General features: G+C 41.5%; 4 protein-coding genes across 6 annotated transcripts in view; 1 reads left to right on the top strand and 3 right to left on the bottom strand.

Annotated features, from left to right (window-relative positions):
* The window catches only part of nell2a (neural EGFL like 2a), a 102,009-nt gene extending 98,231 nt beyond the window's left edge, over window positions 1–3,778 (bottom strand). The window contains exons 1-2 of the mRNA XM_088416469.1: window positions 3,386–3,778; window positions 3,135–3,263 (exon numbers count right to left, since the gene is read on the bottom strand). Coding sequence (XP_088272595.1) covers window positions 3,135–3,263; window positions 3,386–3,437 — 181 coding nt within the window. The 5' untranslated portion in view covers window positions 3,438–3,778. The remainder of the gene's footprint in view (window positions 1–3,134; window positions 3,264–3,385) is intronic.
* Window positions 3,779–6,811: 3,033 nt separating this feature from the next.
* LOC148422861 (DCN1-like protein 5) lies at window positions 6,812–11,080 on the top strand. 3 transcript variants are annotated; one of them, XM_088416475.1, is made up of 9 exons: window positions 6,812–6,869; window positions 7,361–7,468; window positions 7,596–7,690; window positions 8,262–8,415; window positions 8,480–8,571; window positions 9,640–9,748; window positions 9,848–9,952; window positions 10,025–10,127; window positions 10,973–11,080. In XM_088416475.1, exons 3-9 carry the CDS (start codon window positions 7,623–7,625, stop codon window positions 11,026–11,028), a joined length of 687 nt encoding a protein of 228 aa, XP_088272601.1. In that variant the 5' UTR covers window positions 6,812–6,869; window positions 7,361–7,468; window positions 7,596–7,622; the 3' UTR covers window positions 11,029–11,080. The 3 variants fall into 3 exon arrangements, with proteins under 3 accessions (XP_088272601.1, XP_088272600.1, XP_088272602.1); XM_088416474.1 differs by lacking the exon at window positions 7,361–7,468 and having other exon boundaries at window positions 6,814–6,869; XM_088416476.1 differs by lacking the exon at window positions 8,480–8,571 and having other exon boundaries at window positions 6,826–6,869.
* Window positions 11,081–12,618: 1,538 nt separating this feature from the next.
* LOC148422860 (prolactin-like) lies at window positions 12,619–15,984 on the bottom strand. The gene is made up of 5 exons (XM_088416472.1): window positions 15,948–15,984; window positions 15,634–15,806; window positions 14,196–14,297; window positions 13,883–14,086; window positions 12,619–12,874 (listed from the first exon to the last, which is right to left on the bottom strand). The coding sequence occupies exons 1-5, from the start codon at window positions 15,955–15,957 to the stop codon at window positions 12,665–12,667; spliced, it is 699 nt and encodes a 232-aa protein (XP_088272598.1). The 5' UTR covers window positions 15,958–15,984; the 3' UTR covers window positions 12,619–12,664.
* Window positions 15,985–16,816: 832 nt separating this feature from the next.
* Window positions 16,817–19,118, bottom strand: szl (sizzled). Its single transcript, XM_088417545.1, has 4 exons — window positions 18,728–19,118; window positions 18,485–18,651; window positions 17,878–17,970; window positions 16,817–17,291 (listed from the first exon to the last, which is right to left on the bottom strand). Exons 1-4 carry the CDS (start codon window positions 19,006–19,008, stop codon window positions 16,981–16,983), a joined length of 852 nt encoding a protein of 283 aa, XP_088273671.1. The 5' UTR covers window positions 19,009–19,118; the 3' UTR covers window positions 16,817–16,980.
* Window positions 19,119–19,856: the final 738 nt, after the last annotated feature.

Here is a 19,856-nt window from a genome sequence, read left to right as displayed (position 1 = left end):
GATCAATTTGATGGTAAAAGACGTGGAACAAAAACAAATGTCCACCGCAGCGGACACAAACGCTATATCGCACCGGCTGTCCTCTCTCGGCCCGCAGTCAAGACACGAAGATATCGGTTTTCCCTTTGGGCAGAGCCGCGGAAATGTTCCGCCTGCAATCTAATGAGCGCGGGAATGTCACGGCGGGCCCGTCTGCCGGTGCCCGCCGCCGCCACCCGCCCGCCCGCCCCCGACATCCATACATGTTGAATCAGCACAGCTGCCAGACGCCGTTCCCGCCATCCCTCTCTCTCCCGCTTTCTTCCTCTCTCGCATCCCGTCCCGCTCTCTCGCCGTGTCTATTTTCATCACAAACGCAGGCCTCCCCCTCACCCCGCGCCATTAAACTAAACGCAGACATCCCGCAACCAAAACGCCACCTTCTCGCGTGCGCTTAGTAGGGCGAGGACATGAATAGCAAATGAGAGTAAATGAGAATTTTTTTTCAACAAAACGACGTGATGAGAGGTAACAGAATCCGCCCCTCCCCCTTTTTGCCACCTCGCCACGACTGTCTCCAAAGAGGACATCAAAGGGGTCGTCTTCACAGAGACGAGGCTGCAGATGAGAAGATATCAGCCGGGAAGGAGGACGGCGTGGGATAAAAATGACTGTCCCGAAACAACATTTCTCACTTGAAGCCGCCCGCGTGGACATCTTTCTAGTGAATGCGGAAAGAATTAAAAATAAAAAAATGCATTTTTCTTTCCTGTTGCTGCTTTTTGATAGATAGTTTTGTCCTTCTCGTGATGGATCCCGTAATGCTCTCATTAGATCAAGCGAGGAGGTTTTCATTAGCGCTGGTTGCTGCATCCTGTCAACATTTTATTATTATTATTTTTTTTATCAACCAGGATTTTGAACGATAGATGATGGTGGCCTTCAGGGGGTATTACAATTCACCGCACAGAGTGATGATGTCATAATGAAGAAGAGCGGAGACATCCATCAAGGTCGGCCAATTCCTGATTTAAATTCAAATCCCAAGAAAAACCAAGCGGGCCATCTTGGGCTCATACTAGAGGAACACAACAATGTCCTGACCTTTCCAATGATGCCTCAACGAGTTTTTTTTTTTTTTTTTTTTTTAATCAAAGGTTTCTCAATATTATGGTTTTAAGACACTGCCTATTCATTTGTGTCCACTGTTGTGGACATTTGTTCTTGGTTTATATTCTTGGACTGAGTGTGACCCACATTTTCCCTTATGCAGTATTTTGATCATTTTGGGGTCATTTTCTTCCACATATTTCTCATATTTATGTGGTAACCACCGTATTTTCCGCACTATAAGGCGCACCTAAAAGTCTTGCATTTTCTCAAGATCTTTTCAAAAGACAGCGCATAAATCATGAGTGTTCATTTTTGAGGGGATGAAAATCTAAGAAAAGTGAATCGCCATTTAAATTCTTCAATATTTGCGTCTCCGTTTCAGTTGTAAACATATTGTTAAAATTGAAATTGTTGTTTTGGAATTTTGATATGCTGTTTATGCTACAATTTGAAAGGAATTTATATGAGGGCAAGGTGCGAAAAACACTGTTTTTAGTCAAAGAATGCGTGATTTTATAAAATAAACCCAGAAACTTTTAAAAATCAACAAAAGAATATATACAGTATTAAGGTTTTTGGTTGCAATTTGATTCAAAAATTTAATTTGAATATTTGATTGAATCGTAATTATGTTCTTTGACATATATAATTGTTTTGTTGACATTCCATTTCGCGTAGCTCCACCTAGTGAATGCATAAAGCAACCCCAGTCACTACTGTAGCTTCTATTCTATGCGCCTTATAATGCGGTGCAACCTGTATATAAAAACAGTTTTGAAATACGCCATTCGTTGAGGGTGCGCCTTATAATCCACTGCGCCTTAAATATGGGACATTAAAATTTGACATGTTGTAACCATCTGGGTGAAATTTCAGCTCCCCGGTGCCTTCCGAATAGGCTGGACTGCAGCAGGATATATTCCGATATTTCTAAATGCCCCTAGACCTAATTTTCTTCCAGTTTGTGGCCAACAATGACAAAAGAGAGAGATGATCATGTGACGCATTTTGCTTCGCTCTGGTCAACTGGGATGCAAGCCAGCTCACCTGCGACCCAAATGAAGACAGATGGGACGGACGCAAAAGAGGAAAGCACACCAATTGATTCCAACTAGAGGGAGTCAAGTACACCGGTGCTTTGACTTACAAGATTGATTTGCTCCGTGAACATGCTGGTAAATCAAAACACTGGCGTGTGTGTGCACCCCGGCCACTTGGGGGCAGTATAAGAGAGACGCACAATGAAGAGTTTCATAACTTTCTTAGTATATTCTGGGATTGTTCGAGGATTGTTATGTTGTCCGTCTACATGTGCTGCTGCACCAAAAGCGAAACCATCAAGGTTTACCCACCATGACATCAATGCTAGTTTCATTAGCCTCTCTATAGTCTTTTGCATTGGGTCTTAGAATTGAGCTAGCAAACATTCATAAAAAGCAAAGTTATGATGTTTCACATGAGATTTTGACAGGGTTTTTGCAGCAAACCTAGTTTAAATCTTTTCAAAATCTTGCCAGAAACAGTGTGCCTACTTTTCAAAATAATAGCAAACTAATTGGAACATGAATCAAGTTCCTGCTAAGTGGTGTTATAATGACGCCTTAACAAAACGCTGTAAGCCTTCATTTTGTTACGTTACGGCTGTGCATTATCATCAGCGAAAATTTTCCAGTGCACACTACTGAACTCCTAGTGTTTAACAAAACAGACATCCATTTTGTATTCACCCAGTTGGGGCTATCTAAGGGGTAGTTGTCCGAAAAAAATAAATCACAGGGGATACATCATTGTAACATATTTTCTGCCTCCCTGTTTTAGAGAGTAAACCTCATCTAGAGCGGCGCCAAACAATTTGAAGCAAGCACACTTGGCCTCTATCCACCAACCTGAGTAAAAGCCAGTCACTCATTGCCTCAAAGATGCCCGTTCCCCAGTCTCAACCGCACCCCACAAAACCCTTCCAAAACGTCACCAAACCACAATCTGAGGCGGGACAGCAGGACAAAGCAAATAAAAGAAAGCAATTTGTGGACTCGCCATACCTTGGAAGTAGAACGCTCTCGATTCTCTGTGGAAGCCTTGGACCTGAGTAACTCCATCAAATCCATCTCCGACCATGAGTTCTTCCAACACGCTGACGCGCAGAGCTGGGTCCACCCCAAAACCTTGCACTGATTTCAAATACAAACATTGTCGAATCTGAGTGGTCTTGCTTGACAAGAACGCATCAAAACAAGATATGAATTATGGATGCGAGGCAACATGGACGGATCGGCGATGACAATATCCTTACCTGAGTAAGTGCAGCATATGCAGACGGCCAGAAATAGCTGTAACAATCCCATGGTGAGTGTTTGTTCTAAAAGAAAAAAAAATAGTCCATATTTTATTCCGCTTGTGACAGATAGAGTTCGATGCTCGCGATATTAGCAATCCAGGATGCCGAGCGGGGGCATTATCCAAACTTTACACCCCCGGCGATGAGGAGGCGTTAACGAACAAAAATAAATAAATAAATAGAATAGCAAAGTGTTGTTATTAGGACTCCATGTAGGATGCGCGGATGCGCTCCATGAGCGGCGTCCGCGAGCACAGGTGGATGCACAAAAGGAAACGTGACGCCGCCTTCCCCAGCTCGACAGACGGTCCAGCAGCGGCTCGGAAGCAACGAAGGAAGGAATGGAGCTGCTGCTGCCGCCCAGAGTGGAGGGAGAGCGGGGAGGGAGGGCCGGAGTACTCCCCCCCTGTCCTGGAAGGAAGACAAGGAGGAGAGTGGGGAAAGCGCGCCGCCTCGTGGTGGGACAATATAAAACTCAAAGGCAAGTTTGCGTGCCACAAGGTCGGAATCCAACGGACCCCCACATAATCGAGGTTCGGGACCCGCGGATTTACAAAATCGAGGTTAGTTTTTTTGTACCGTTTTTAATCAAAGATAGCGCAGAGTAAAGGGAATAGTCGTTCGAAATACGAGATTCTGATTACCGGTTTTACAGTATAGAGGTTGTAGAATTATGAATTATGCAGCTAAATTCACAGATTTCTATCCACGTCAGGAGTCATTTTGTCACTGGATGTCACCTCAAAATGGGGTTCAAGTTGCTCAAGGGCTGAGACAAAAGGCTGTTTTTCGACATAGGTCAGTCAGTCCATCCATGCGGAGTGTTTGTCAGCGCACATAGAGACAAACATGCATTCATGCAACCAATCACACCTAAGGACAATTTAGCGTGTCTGATACACCAGCATGAAGCCGGAGTGCCCGGGGAGAACACACACAGGCTCGGGGACAACATGCAAACTCCACACAGGAAGGCCAGCGCCAGCTGGATTCAAACTAGGGGCCCTTAACAGTGAGGCAAACTTGCTAACCACTGAATCACCGAGCTGCCCTGTTAGGTCATGTGATGCTTTCAAACTGAGCCGTGATTGGTCGTTATGTGAGGTCTGAGCAGCTATGAAATGAAAAGGTTTTGCTGCTTTATTCATATTCCAAAAACAAAAAAATGATAAAAGTGTTGTGTTTAGAACCACTAGTGACGCTGCATAGAACATTTTTTTTATACATAAAATTGGGATGACTTCCCCTTTAAATGTTTATAAGCATTTATTATTCTTTTTTAGAAATAATCTTTTGGGCGGTTTATATTTTGCACGTTTGATTGTATGTGAAATTTTTATTTTTTCTGCAGGTATCAGCAAATCTAATGCAGTGACAGCAACCGTCTATCTTTTCAAACTGAGAGCAAATTAAGTGGAATATGAATACCTTAGCACACAATGATGTTATAGCGATTCTAATTCCAAATGTTGCGTGCCTTTACTTTCTAAATGTTTACATGGCTGCATATTGCCATTACAGAGATATTTTTTCCCGGCCGAAAAGGGATACACTTTTAGGTATACGGTTTTTATAGATAATCTCATTTATAGTCGGAGTGGAGAGCGGGGTACGTGAAAGTTTTTCATTTTGCTAGCGCCTGCCTTGCAAAAAAAAACTAATAATAATAATCGAGAGAGACTGGTCTTAGGGGAGCGTGAAATTTTGCATGCTCAAAGAATCCCACCCTCACTTTTATTCTTTGATATGTCATCATCCTCCGCCGTCAGCTGAGCTTTGTCTTTTTGACACACGGCGATAAAGTCGATTCAAATGCTCTGCTTGCGCGAATGTCTTTTTATAGCGCCTAAGTGCTTTGAATATGTCTTCAGTCATTTGGTTGAAATTGCATCCTCCCGGTCCATGGGAACACTTACTTTTCCGAACGCTCCCTCGTGAAGTTTCCCGCAAGGAAACGCTGTTTCTCATTGGCCGGCGTGCTGATCGATCCTCCGCCAGATGGACAGGAGCACGAGTGTTCAGAGGCGGTCCCAACACACTTCAGCCAATCCCTGAATGACTTGGAAAGACTTTTGTTGGCCGCGTCGGCCATGTTGAAGTAGCTTGTCAAGTGATTCTGGGGACTGTTCCAGATCCCTTCCCGAGCTCATCTTTTTTTTTTTTTCCTTAGAACCCCCAAAGTATCAGCGTTTGGATCCCCGCCCCGCTCCACATTGTTTCCACTCATGCCAACAACATGTTCTGTGATCATTGTTTTAAAAATAGATGATTAAAAAAAAAAAGGGGGGGGGGGAATCTGCTGTGTCCAGCGTTTCTCCGCACTCCTCCCTCCACTGCACTCTATACATTATTAATTCAATAATATTCCTTCCAGGTCCACCCAGGAAATGTAATTACTTTGTATTACCCACAAGTTGTCATTTCATGTGGAGCCATGGGGAAATTATGAGGATCTGAAACAAGTCCCCAGCCAAGAATGCTAAGTAATAAAAAGCACAAACCTTTAGCGCATACACACTCAAGCAGGGGTCACAAAAAGGAGAGCGACTTCTTAAGCAAAACCTGCAATCATATTCAATCATGTTATTAATATTTAATGCCATGCAGAGCATAAGCGGGTCAGAAAATAGGTGGATGGATATTAGAAGTGTAATTTTCAATAATGGTTTTACATAACAGCGATTTTTATAGCACTACAGTCGGATACACAAAGCGCTGCCATTAAAAATGTGTATATCCCATATTTATTGAAACACCTTAAAGTAAAGAGGAAATTCTGGATTTTAATAATATATTAGTGAGGATAAGAGAATAAATCGTACATAATACATTTAGACTTGAAGCGGTCAAATTGCTCAAGTTCACAAATAAACGGTATTGTAGCTTATTGTTGTTGTTTACTATTATTGAACAGAAGTGTAGTTTTTAATTGGTTTCATTACCTGTCCGGCAGCGCCATCTTGTGTGCAAGACGATAACTTACAACGGCCTGACTGGGAGAATTTTCGACGACTTCGATAACTAAAAGCTGTACGTACGTAAATAAACACTATTTTTACGCTTGATAACTATTATCAGGGATCGCTGAATGAGGAGTTCCTTCTTTCTTTTAATTCGACATAAAGGACATAATATAAAATTAGCATTGGGGAACAATCTTTTTTTAATCGCAGGGACGGGGGCGAAAGGAAAATAAGGTACACGCGTGCGTGCTTTTCATTCCTTAATAAGCACCATATTTACTTCAAGGCAAAATTAATTACGATTTAAACCTTTTCTTGTTCAAACACGTGCTTGAAACGAAAGGCTTGACAGGAATTTGAGTATTTTTTTGGCGTTCCACCCCTTCTAGGAATAGTGGTATCGTCCAGTCTCCCGGAAATGTCATCCAAGAGCCGGCGAAAGTTTATTTCTTTTTTTTTTTTTCCCCCTGCAACAAGTAAGTGAATATTACAGCATAACGATCAAACTCGATGCTATTAGCAATATATAAAAATTTCGTTTGTGCTATACAAGCAGTCACGTGCTTCTGTAGTCTGGCGCATGTACCAACAAACTAGCATTAAGCTAGCTGCAGAAAAAAAGACGCTTTGCTGCACACACATGAATAATAATAATAATAATAATAATAATAGTAATAATAATAATAATAATAATAATGATAGGTGGTCGTGGTAAAGTAGTTTTGGACCATAAAACATCGAAAGGAAATCTGGTGCCATTGCCTTATGCCTTTGTCAGGCAATCTGCAGAAGTAGGAGTAGAAATAAATTGAGTTAATCAATTTATTTAAAAAAAAAAAAGAAAGAAAAGAACCTGTTTTGTTCAGTGCGCGAGAAAAGCAGACAGTTGCATGAAAACTTGCCCTAAGCATCTGACAGTTCCTGGCCGAGAAGATGGCCATTTTGATGTTTGTTTGGAATCTTTTAGAGCAATTTTGTACCTTGCCATGGACTGAAGAAGTTGTCACACAATTAGTGTTCGTTTAGCCGAGAATTCTCTGGTATTTGAACGGACAAGGCGACCGGAAGTGCACAGGTAAGACGGCATCATTCACGCACTGTAATCCTTAACGCCTTTGTATGCATCGTTGATGGAATATTATGGATCCATTGCAATTCAGGTGTACCTAATTAAGTGAACGGTCACCTTTTTGTGTTTACAGTTCAGCGAGCGACGCCCCGAAAGTTCAATGCTGCCCGCGAAGAAGAAAAAGCTCCTCGATGAAGACGATAGTGTACCAAAGTGTAAAATCACACGGTAAACAAATTGCGCAATAACCTCAACTATATTTTCATTTCCTTAACGTTTCCGCTAATTCTTCCATCAGCCAAATCGGTAGTTTTTGAATGAGAGGCATGGAAAGGGATGTGTGAGATTTTAAACAGGGTTTCTGATGTATCAGCAAATCTATTAAAATTACTTTTCATTCCATGATGTCTACAGATTTTCTTTTCAAATTAAGAGCAAATCAATTGGAAACTGAAAGTCTTTTGAAGTAGCTGATAAAAATACACCTAGCGATAACACTAAAACTGTAGTTGCAAAGTGGCATAAATACAACACACATTTATAAATATGTATGTATGTGTATATATAAAATTTTTCGGTATATCTAATATATTGTTTATATCTTATATAATTATACTGCATTATATACATACTGTATATTTATGCCGCCGAAACAATACATTTCTATTGCATTAGCCTTTATCTTGGGGGCAGATGGTGATACCCCAATATGTGTATATATATATATATATATATTTATATTTTTTTCCCCCTAAACAAAAACGCAAAGATTGAATGGTCTTTCATGCTTCACCTGAAGGTACGCCTCCGTCAACAAACCTCCAATGGCCAACCAGCCATTTTCTAGCACAAAGTGCCTCGCCTGGTTCAACAAGTACGCCGGAGAGGATGAGGTCATGGGCCCCGAGGCCATGGGCAAGTTCTGCGAGGACATCGGCGTGGAGCCCGAGAATGTGAGTCCACTGGGCGTGTGCGCCACCGCAAAGCCATAACCGTGGCGTTACCTCCGTGCTGTAGATCGTCATGCTGGTTTTAGCCTGGCACTTGGAGGCGGCCAACATGGGCTTCTTCACCAAGGATGAGTGGCTCAGGGGAATGACCGGATTACAGTAAGCGTTCATGTTCCGATCAATTTGCTTTCCATTTGAAAAGACGTCCTGGTCCTGTCACGGCATAGAAATCGTTTGTTTGGATTTTAAGCAGAAACGCTCTTGAAATCTCACAGACCCCCTCGAGTGACTTCTCTAACCTCTAACCTTGTTTTTGCAATTTATTTATGACTGCATGCAAACCCAGTTGGCTTTACCGTGGTTAAAAACAATTGTAGGTCAATCTATAACTACAGCAAAATAACCTGCATATAGCACAAAAGAAGACAGATCAAGCTTTAGGTCAATTTGATTCAACTTTGTACCTTGTTTTATGCAAAACACAATTTTCCAAGAAGTGACTTCATGTTCTAATTAGTTTGCTCTTAATTTGAAAACGTACTCTTCCTTAATGAGCAGAAACACTGTTAAAATCTCACACACCATCATTTGAGAACTGTTCTGTTGTGATCAAGCCTTCCATTGCTAGTCACTATGGACCACAGGTTTAGAAGCGATGCTAATTTACTTAAGTTTGCTAATTTTTGCTAATTTACTTGAGTTAAAAAAATAAATGTCTAAAAAGATGACAAATCCTTGGGCCAACTTTCTTGGTCGTGTCGTGCAAAATAATTTAGCAGCAAGTCACTTCATGTTCAAATTAATTTGCTCTTAATTTGAAAATACACAGTTCCCTGAATGACTCGCAGAAACCCTGTTAAAATATCACATAGCTTCCCCCATTTGAGAATGGTTCCCTTGTTGTAATTAAGTTTTCTATGGCTAGTCAGTATGGACCACACGCTTAGTAAAATTTATAAATGCTCACGGTAGCCATTATATATTATGCTTAGTTGAACATTAACACTGGGCTTATATATCAGTGGAAAAACAATAAAGTGAACCTAAACAACTGATGATGAAGAATTGTATTTTCCCTATTCAAGAGAAAGAAGTAGTGTCGCTGTCATGTTTTCAACATTCCACTAGAGGGAGCCATTGCACTACTGGCAGTACACAATTACTGTTATGGGATTTTCAACCAAAAATCAACATTTTGTGAGCCCTTTGTCGTTATTTTGCGTGCAGGTGCGAGTGCATCGAGAACTTACGAAGCAAACTGGATGAACTGCGCGCCGAGCTCAACGTAACCAGCGTCTTCAAAAGCCTCTACAGATACTCTTTCGACTTCGCCAGGGTGGGTTGAGGGACGCTTTCAGTTGAAATCATCCTCACCCAGCTCGTAGTAACGTTTGTGGGGGAAAAAAGCGCGTTGTCATCCATGTTCTCGACTCAGGAAAAAGAGCAGAGGAATTTGGACATGGAGACGGCCAAACGCATGCTGACCTTGCTTCTGGGCAGAAGGTGGACTCTCTTCCCGGCCTTTCTCCAGTTCTTGGAGGTAAACCAGACCTCCACTGAAGTCACCTTTTAGTCGTCAACAAAGAGCTTGATGTGCGTGTGTGTTTAACAGCAGTCCAAATACAAAGGTGTGAACAGGGACCAGTGGTACAACGTGTTGGAGTTCAGCAGAAGCATCCGCACCGACCTGACAAACTACAACGAAGATGGCGCTTGTGAGTCTTTTCAAGCGAGCTCCGTGTTCCTAAAAGTGACCTGAAAAGTGTGCCCAAGACTTGAAAATTAGTAAAATTGATTATGAGAGGCAACAGAATACAAACAATATCATTACTATTCTGATTACTATTACGTATTACGTACTATTAGGCGCATGTAAATTTTCGATTCAATTTCTTCGCCTTAGAATCCAGTGCGCCTTATTTGACGCATAAACCTCGAGTTTACATTTTTGGAAGACGAAAAGAAGACTTCATCGTCATGTAATTTTTTCAAAGTTTACCTCTGCATTAAAGTTTGAAATGTAATTTTACATTTAAAAAAAATGAAATTTTGATATGCGATACATGCTCCAATTTTGAAGCAATTTATACGGGAACAAGGCGTAAAAACGGCGTGGGTTTTTTTTGTAAAAAAAAGTGGGATTTTATCAAAGAAATCCAGAACAAAACAATAAATTTCAAGGTTTTTGGTTGCCATTTATATTAAAAAAAAATAAGATTGATATTAACAGATTCATGATTATATTCTTTTAAACTTTTTATCCCCCATATTTCAGTACTTTGCACAAATCATCCTTATTAATTTCTGACACTTCTGTTGCTGTAATAAGGTAGGCAAACATATGACAAAATACACTAAAACAACAGCGCAATGCCAAGTGTGCGTGCAAAAACTTCTGTGGCTCAATGAGTTCCCCTGGCATTAGACTGCAATAAGTAACCACTATTTCATCTTGTGTCAAATTTTCTGCAATTAGAAGCAGAACATTTGTCACTATTATATATATATATTTTTTTTTAATGATGTGATAAAATCAAAACTGCCTCAATCCATTCCACAGGGCCGGTGCTTCTCGACGAGTTTGTGGAATGGCACAAAGCTATCGTGGGCTTGTAGCGGATGAGAGCACAAAACTCATGAAGCGGAAGAAGTCCTGCATAATTTATGAAAGGGGGGGGGGGGGGGGGGGGGAACGGGGGGGGTGCACTTGCTGACTTAAAAAGTTCTCAAAATAAGAAATGCCCTCTTACTTTTTTTTGTCTTGAATATTGTTTGTCCTTCTTTTTATTGTTTATAGATGTTCACAATATTAAATAAATATATATATATATATAAATAAATGAAATACAATGCTTCTTCATGATTGACTAGCTGGTGATTTGATTAAAAATGACAAGAGTTGTTAAATGAAATCCGAAAAAGCTTTCAAAACTGAGTTTTGAAAGCAGTGGCGTTCAAATGGTGGCGCATATTTTTACAAAATTTCCGCAAGTATTGGCAAATCAAATTGAATGCAGTTGACCGATTCCTTTTCAAATCGAGCAGATTCATTGGAACGTGAAGCGACGTATTGCTAATTTGTCTTAGAGACTATTTTGCGAAATGTACGCCTTTATATTAAGCTTTATATGGATGCTTATTATCATTATTGAGCGAATAAAATACGTCTAGGCATACCGCTGTAAATGCACAGCATATTGGAATTTTTTTTTCTTTCATCAAAAAATGCTAAGAAGAAAAATGACAGGGCGTCCATCAATGGAGAAAAAAAAAAAATTAGAACCGAATTAAAGGATGGTCAACTCATGGCCAATCAGCTCTTCCATTATTTGCGATTTTCATGGTCGTTTCACTAATGTCTTCTGGCTACCGACACGAGATGAATGAGTCACCTTATTTATTTACTCCAGCGGAAAATCAGCCTACTTTACTTTGCATATTGAAATCATCTTTGTAGTTCTATTGTGCGGCTCGATCGTTCTCTATCACGAGGCTGAATAAAATGAACCCATCCGACGCATTTAGCTTATTCCAAATTTATTTAAACCTTGTGCCATTATGTTACAAATTGCGGAAATTGCTTTAAATTTTAAATAAATTGGAAAAGTGTAGTTTCAAAACGCAAGGATTCTGATATTTCTGTGTGATTGCAGCTGGTCGTGCGAGATTTTGTGTACAAATATTGAAATTCTCCAAATTTTGGACCATATAAAACATTAGAATGGCCTTTTTTAGGTGCATTTTAATAGGACTTATTATATTAATTTTCCTGCGATTTTTGCAACACTGTGTTGAGCGGCGTTCAAACTATGTCAGGAAACAGAAAATTCTTTGTTGACTTGTGTTTCACCTCAGGACAGCAGATGGCGGTAGAGACCATTTAAACGGTCATCACTTCACAGGCTACAGACAGACCATACCATTTTTCAATTTTTCGAGGGTGTTAATAAATAACCTACATATGTAAGGATAGAACTGATGCCACGGAACAATTTGAGCGGTTGAAGGAAAAAAAAAATCATAAATAACTATCACGCCTTTAAAAGCATTCACAAACTCAAAGCTTCAGTTGCTTGATCTCGAAAATCCGATTCCAAAAGATACGCTCGACCTCGGGGAGTTTTAAGTTCTTGCAAATTTTATGATGACTGCAAATACATAATTCTCTTCCATTTTTTATGACCATTTCAGTACATTGCTCAAAAACATCCTTGCTACGACTACGCTACATCTAACGAGACTATAACGTGACTTAACAGTCCAATCCTGGCAGCGTTGAGCACTGCAGGATGCGCAGGTAATTTTTGACCTTGTCCGAGTCTCGGCGGAGGCAGTAGAGCAGGTCGTCGCGGTTCAGCGAGCTCAGACCTCCTCGCTTGTAGAAGGCGACGGCGGACGACTGGAGAGCTCGCTCGGGCCGGACGGGAGCCACTGCGTTAATGAGCGCGCCGTGGAGCTTCATCTACACGAGAAGGCGGGGGACGGAAGAAAGGTTTTACATCGCGTTCTGGTTAATCAGGATCCTCTCGGTCAATGGTTCTCAAATGGGGACGCAGGTAATCTTGGGGGTACTTGAAGGAACTCCAGGTGGTACTCCAGATTTGAAATATAACCAACAAACATGGACCTTTAAAAATGCTGTTTGAATTGAATGTTTCAGGAAAATGTAAGTTCATAAAACATTTTTTTCAGGTTATTCAATTTCCAGGTTCCAAAACTCAGATTCTCTCCCGTCCAAGTTGTAATTTATAAACCGTATTTTCGGCACTATAAGGCGCACCCTCATTTAAAGACATATTTTAAAACTTTTTCCATATACAAGGCGCACCGGATTATAAGGCGCACCCTCAATTAATAACATATTTTAAAACGTTTTCAATCACAGTATAGTAATACTCAAAGTAATAACAATAATAACTCATATAATAACTCTAAACTCTCAATAATAATTCAATGTCAATTTGATCAAACTTGTTCAACTGTAAACACACAAAAGAAACAGGTCAAGCTTACTTTATCACTTCATTCCCCATCTACCAATCCCAATCTCAATATCGATCCATATATAAGGCGCACCCGATTACAAGGCGCACCATCAGCTTTTTAAAAAAATTAAGGCTTTAGGTGCGCCTTATAGTGCGGAAAATCTGGTACGCAATTATATAATCAATTATATTCCTACTTAATTACCTAAAGTATTTTATTACTTCAGCACTTGATTCACTTAGTTGCAAACATTATTAGCTGAACATTTGAAAAACATGCCAAACGTTTGAAAAAAAATATATATTTACCTGGGATTTCATGAGTTAATCATTACACACAATTTCCATTTAATTTGTTCTCAATTTGAAAAGTGAGACGTGTTGTTCCTTTCAGCGACGTCCAACTGTAAATTTGTACCGAAAATGGCAGCACACTCGTGGTCAAAATATTAGGGAGCGAGCCAATGCAACGCAAAGCAGCTCACCTTCTCTGCCATTTTCAAGACTCCGTCCCTCAGCTCTTGCATCACATCGCTCATCTCCAGAGCCTTGTTGGAGCCGAAGCGGTTAAAGTCCCGCTCTCGGTTCTTGCTGCGACTTTGGTCCTGGCGCATGCTGTGCTGCAGTTGTGACAAGGGGTCCCCCCAGGCCCCCAGCAGCCTCAGGATCACCTCGGTCAGCTGCTCCCTCTGCAAACACAGGCTCAAATATAATAAAAGGACATTAATGATCCTTCTTTTTCCTGGCAGTGAATGTGTTAATGATGCACAGTAATGTGAGTACAGTGTGTGTACTCACATCTAAACTTTTTGCATTCTGTTTGTCGCCAGGTGTCAGGATGTCATGCGTGTGACATTTCCACTTTCTGAGCGTGTTGCGGCTGGGGAACACGTAGTGACCCTGTTTGGAGAGAGTAAGGTGGTAAGAAAGGGGAAAAGAGGGAGCCAAAGAAAAACAGTAAGAGAAAGGGAGAAAGCGAAAGGGAGGGAAAGCACAAGAGAAAGCGAAAGAGTGAGAGGGGAGAGGGAGGTAAGTAAAAGGCAGTACAAAGGAGGGAAAAAGGGAGCGAAAGAATCAGAAGAAAGTGAGTGGAGGAGGGGGGGTGAGAGGGAGAGGAGGGAGAATGAGAGGAGGTAGAGGAAGCGAGAAAGAGTAAGGAAAAACGGAGCGAAATCATCAAAGAGAGAGAAAGCGAAAGGCGCAAAAGCATGAGGGAGGAGAGAAAGTCAAAGAGCGACACAAGGGAAGAAGGAGAAAGCAAAAGGAGAGAAGGAAGAGAGAGGAGAAATGTGAGAGATGGAATTTGAGGAGGGAGAAAGTGGGAGTAAGAAAAAGAAGGAGGGAGGGGGAATGAAGAGAGAGAGAGAAAGACCGAGTAAGAGAAAGGGAGACAGAGAGAAGAGAAAGTGATAGAGCGAAAGAGCAAGAGAGAGAGAGAGAGGGATGAGAGGAGGAGGTAGAGAGGAAGCGAGGGAGAGAGGACAGTGTGAGAGAGTACGAGAATGAGTGAGAGAAAGAGGGAGAGAAAGTAAGAAGGTAGAAAGTGAGGGAGGGAAAGGAAGAGAGAGCGAGAGAAAGAGAGTAAGAAAGAGGGAGAGAAAGCAAGAGAGTAGAAAAAAAGTGAGAGAGGTAGAGAGAGACAAAGAAAGGAGAGATTAAAGTAGGAAAAGAGGGAGAAATAGAAAAAGCATGAGACAAAGAGAGAAGGTGAAAAAAAGTGAAACAACTGGACATTCAAAATCTGAGAGGCTTCATCCAAAAAATCTTCATTCCAAATTTGAATGCCATTCACTGTGAGTACAGTTTTTTCCGCACTATAAGGCGCACCGGATTATAAGGCGCACCCTCAATTAATTACACATTTTAAAGCGTTTTCCATATATAAGGCGCACCCTCAATTAATGACGTAATTTCAAACTTTTTCAATCACAATATAGTAATACTCAAAGTAATAACAATAATGACTCAACTAATAACTCTAAACTCTCAATAATAAATTAATGAGACCCACCTTGTTCAACTGTCAACACACAAAAGAAACGGGTAAATCTTACTTTATCAGTTCATTCCCCATCTACGAATCCCAATCTCAATATTGATCCATACATAAGGCGCACCTGATTATAAGGCGCACCATCAGCTTCTGAAAAAAATGAAGGCTTTTAGGTGCGCCTTATAGTGCGGAAAATACGGTGTAACATTATGGCCGAGTTCAAAATACTTGAGATGGGCTCACGGATTGTGAGTGCAGGTCACTGGAGATACCGTGCATCCTGGACGACTGCTGCATGACGCGCTGGAAGAGGTCGGCCAAGGTCGGGAGGCGGCAGCCAGCTTCCCCGTAGGCACAGATCGGGGCGCTTGCCACGCTCAGCAGAAGCTGCGCCAGCGTCACCGCGGCAAAAGAAACTGCACAGACAACACAATGTCAGTTTGAAACTCTACATGGTGTTTAAAACACATTCATTTGCGGCCAAGTTAAAATATAAAAAAAAAATAAAAAACGTCTATAGGCGTCAATGGCAGTCAATGAGTTAATTTCAATCGTACCTTTTGTCATGGTTTCTCTGATTCGACAGACGTCTTCTCTTGGGATCCCTTCACTGCAATGACCATGTCGATTAGACGGACCGATGTATATACTCGTAAAAACGTCAAACGTCACGTGCCCGGCTTATTAATGCGCTTTGGCGATAACTCGTGCGGAAAATCCACAACAACCGCTGGCAATTTGTCCACTGGACTGCATGGGGCATTAGGCTTGAGATTAGATACCTTTTTGAATAGCTGTAATGATAGACACATATAGACATAGGTTATAAAAAGTCTACACACCCCTGTTTAGATGCCATATTTTAATAATATAAAAATACAAAGAATTTTGAAAGCTCTTTACACTTTAGTTGACCTATATAACCTGTAATATAACCTGTAAAATGCTTACTTAAGTCAATGAGCACTGCAGTGCTGACTGTGACCAATGGATGGCAGTGTTTTCACCCAACACAGCTATTACCTACATCAATTCTAACTGAAGAATGGAAGTCACTCTTTCATATGGCAACACCCAAATTTACATAGACACAGTATTCTGTTGGCCTTGAAAGGTGAGTGAAAATGCTAAATATACTGGACCTCTAGAGGTCGCCATATCGTGTTATAAAAGGTATGCCCGTGTTTATAGATGATAAAAACCTGGCATTTGAACAGGGGTATACGGACCGATTCCCCCAACAAAAACGGCAAATTTAAAGTGAACCCACAATGTGTTTTTGGAATATTGAAGGAAGCCTGGCAATGAACAAGAACTACAAACATGAAGGCGAGAGACCAGATTGAAACCAGTCGCAGAACTGTGAGGCAACTTCTACAAAACACTACTCCACCGCGCTATTCCAAATGAGTCAAATCCATGCGAATTGTATCTAATATTTTATTGTCTTTCTTTTTAAATATAAGATAGAATCTAGTCAATATACATATGTACAAATTGGAGTGCATTGGAATACAGTGTGCTATCAGGGCAGAGATGAGCCAACGCAGCCCCGCCCCTCCCCCGAAAACGCCAAGAAACACTTTGCGCTCAACATCTGTGATGTTTCCACTTGCGCGTCGCCACGGAAACGCCGGCGTCCTTCTTGTGCCAGGGAAAGAGGCGGGCGATGGCGAGGGTACCGTTGGGCCGCACGGAACCGGTCAGCACGTAGTGTTGCGAGCGCCCGGGCCGCACCAGCGCGTTGGCGCACGGCAGGTTGATGAGCAGCCACTGGTGCAGCAGGTGGTGGGTGTCGTAGGGCAAAAGCGGGCCCTGGCGAATGAACTCCACGCGCCCCTCCACCTCAAATTCGGGCTCGCCCGTTAGAACTCGCCGACGGCGCAATTTAGCGGTAACAGCTGTGCATGTTGGGATAAAAATAATAAAAATAAGATTGTTAATAAGATGACTAAAGGCAAATACCATTTAAAAATGTGTTTTCTTTAAATTGTGTCATGTATTATGTACATTTTTTTCAACTAATGTATTTTAAAGTACTTACATACCTAAAGTAATCAATTACTTGAATAATCACTGCAGACTTAGCACATAGTTAGCTAAAGTTATTGAGAGACGTAATCGATTACTTTAGCATTTAATTACCTGAAGAAGTAGTAGGAAAACAGGCATTTTAGACCCTCACTTAGCCAAACACACACACAAAAAAAGAAATATAAATTGCTTGGGATGGAATGTCTGAACTTAAAAAACATAAAAATGTCTTTGGGACTGATTGAGTTAAATATGGTAAAAATACATCAAGCCATGATATGGATTTGTATGGTACCGAATAACTGTACAGTCAATCCTAGCTATGAACTTTGTCTAATTGATGCACATTTGAAATGCAATGTAAAATAAAACTATAAAAAATGGTTTGTTTGCAGCAATGCCAGTGATGTGATTAAAAATGGAAACCAAAGGAAAACGTCCTCTGATTCTTACCAAAATCATGTTGGCAAAAAGCATCTAGGACTGTTTTAGTAGTCGGAGCTTCTTCCACCATGGGACAGTTTTGACAGGCTGCTTTGGGTAAATCTGTGGAAAGGGATATAAAAAAAAAAAAAAAAAAAAAAAAAAAAAAATTATTATTCTGCATTAAAAAAAAAAGCTGTTTATGTGCTAGAATAATACCAGCACAAAATTTGCTTTCTACATGTCAAGCATCATAGGCGTAGCAGTCCCTTGACTTCACAAGCCTCCACTATCGTCATTGCAATTGCACACCCTTGTGGTCCCTTTTATTAGTGCCTTCCATTGCAAATCTACTAATATTTTAGAGATGACTTGGGGCAACTCCAGAAGCATATTTTATTTTTGGCTCATTAGCCGAAATATCAAAATTACCGTAAAAAAAAAAAAAGTTCCTTCATGTTCCAATTCATCAGCTCTTAATTTGAAAAGAAACTTGTGCTGTTCACGTCCCAGTATTAAAAGCATTCATTCATTTTCATACAATGTTTTTATTAGTTGATTAGTCTCTGCCGACAAAAATACAAATCGCTGAAGGAAAATAATCCGTTGCGTTCAGTGTCAAATGTGCGGCATTTACCTTTAGCAAAATGGCTAAACCTAGCGTGCGGAGATAGGCACATGTCATCCTCAGAGGGGAAGCGATCGCAGTCAAGCGCTTGTGGCCAAGGGTGCCCCTGGCAGGCGAGTACGGGGGCGCAGCTGTCCCTCACGGCCACGCACAGACTCCGACAGGGCTGGATGAACCTGAAGGCGGGTACAAGGTTAAACCCGAGCTGGCGCGGACGTCTGCCGCCCCGGCCGGGAAGGAAAGCCAGCTTACGTGTCGAGACAGACGGGAGCGATGAGCGAGCAGAGGAAGGCCTGCGCTTGGGGGTGGCAACCCGTCTGGAGCAGGGGTCTCCAGTCTTCCGAGCGGGGTACCACCTCACCTTCCAGGTTGCTGTGGCCCAAAAAGTTGGGGAGGCGCATTTCTGAGTAGCCCACATCTTTGCAGACTTTCATCTGGTTGGGGATGGTCACGCATCGGGTGGACTGGCCCAGGTCGAAGGCCTCCAGCGGGGCCAGGAGAGTAACGGCGAGGAGGAAGAGGAGCTCAGCCATGTTGAGAGTGGATGGCGGGAGTGCGGAAGAGGAAGCCGCGGGCGGCCTTATATACGGTGACGAAAGACAGCCCCGTCAGTCTGTAAGTCTCTTATCAAGTACCCATCAAAGACGGCGAGACCACGTGTTAGGAGACAACGGCTTTTTTTTTGTCATGGCCGCAGACAGCGAGGGGGGCGCGCCGAGGAGGAGGAGGAGTTTGGGGGGGGCTGTGTGTGAAGCTGGGGGAGACAATGGGCAATCACAGGCCAACTTTCATCAAGAGTTTGGAGACATCTGGGGGGGGGTCTTGCTGTTCTTCTCCAAATGAAAAAAAAATCTCACATCCAAATTTGCAGGAGAAATTTTCAAATGTACCTTGGACATGATATCAGAATCCACTTGTGCGTGTGGAAAAGAACGCATGGCCAAACGTACACCGAACTAAAGCATCTCAAACTGTACCCTGGAGCATTGAAAAAATGTTTTTAACTGCATCCTGGACCAAGAAAAACACACAAAAAACATGAATGTCCAAAAGTACCCTGGACAAAACGGAAAAAGATATCCTAAAAATGTACGTACCAACGGAAAACATGCCAGTCCAAAATTTAAAGATTTTGCTAGACTTTTCATCCCAGGTACCTATTTATAATTTCCAAATGAAATGTGTTAAAAAAAGTCATTTATAGACAAAATACTAATTCTATTTATTAATTAATACAGCTAAAATGACTAAATGTGCTGTTTCAGTAGTTACTACCTCTTGTAAACATGTCTTATGAACCAACCAACCAGCATTCTGCCAAATTTTGTAATTTTTTTTTAGCTCATTTTCAAATATTTGACTTAAAAAAAATGACAAATGA

This window comes from Hippichthys cyanospilos, chromosome 6, assembly GCF_059441005.1.
Source record: "Hippichthys cyanospilos isolate Australia breed blue-spotted pipefish chromosome 6, RoL_Hcya_1.0, whole genome shotgun sequence".
Taxonomy (NCBI): domain Eukaryota; kingdom Metazoa; phylum Chordata; class Actinopteri; order Syngnathiformes; family Syngnathidae; genus Hippichthys; species Hippichthys cyanospilos.
Note: the sequence above shows the minus strand (reverse complement) of the source record. Positions and strands in the feature narration are given on the sequence as shown.

Coding starts and splice junctions, on each gene's coding strand:
- LOC148422861 (XM_088416475.1), top strand. CDS start 7,623: ATGCTGCCCGCGAAGAAGAAAAAGCTCCTCGATGAAGACGATAGTGTA. Junction 8,572..9,639: donor AGGGGAATGACCGGATTACA/GTAAGCGTTCAT, acceptor TTTTGCGTGCAG/GTGCGAGTGCATCGAGAACT. Junction 10,128..10,972: donor CTACAACGAAGATGGCGCTT/GTGAGTCTTTTC, acceptor TCCATTCCACAG/GGCCGGTGCTTCTCGACGAG.
- szl (XM_088417545.1), bottom strand. CDS start 19,008: ATGGCTGAGCTCCTCTTCCTCCTCGCCGTTACTCTCCTGGCCCCGCTG. Junction 18,652..18,727: donor GCTCCCGTCTGTCTCGACAC/GTAAGCTGGCTT, acceptor ACCCGCCTTCAG/GTTCATCCAGCCCTGTCGGA. Junction 17,292..17,877: donor TTTTTGCCAACATGATTTTG/GTAAGAATCAGA, acceptor CAACATGCACAG/CTGTTACCGCTAAATTGCGC.
- LOC148422860 (XM_088416472.1), bottom strand. Junction 14,298..15,633: donor GTGACCTGCACTCACAATCC/GTGAGCCCATCT, acceptor CTCTCCAAACAG/GGTCACTACGTGTTCCCCAG. Junction 12,875..13,882: donor TCTTGAAAATGGCAGAGAAG/GTGAGCTGCTTT, acceptor CTTCTCGTGTAG/ATGAAGCTCCACGGCGCGCT.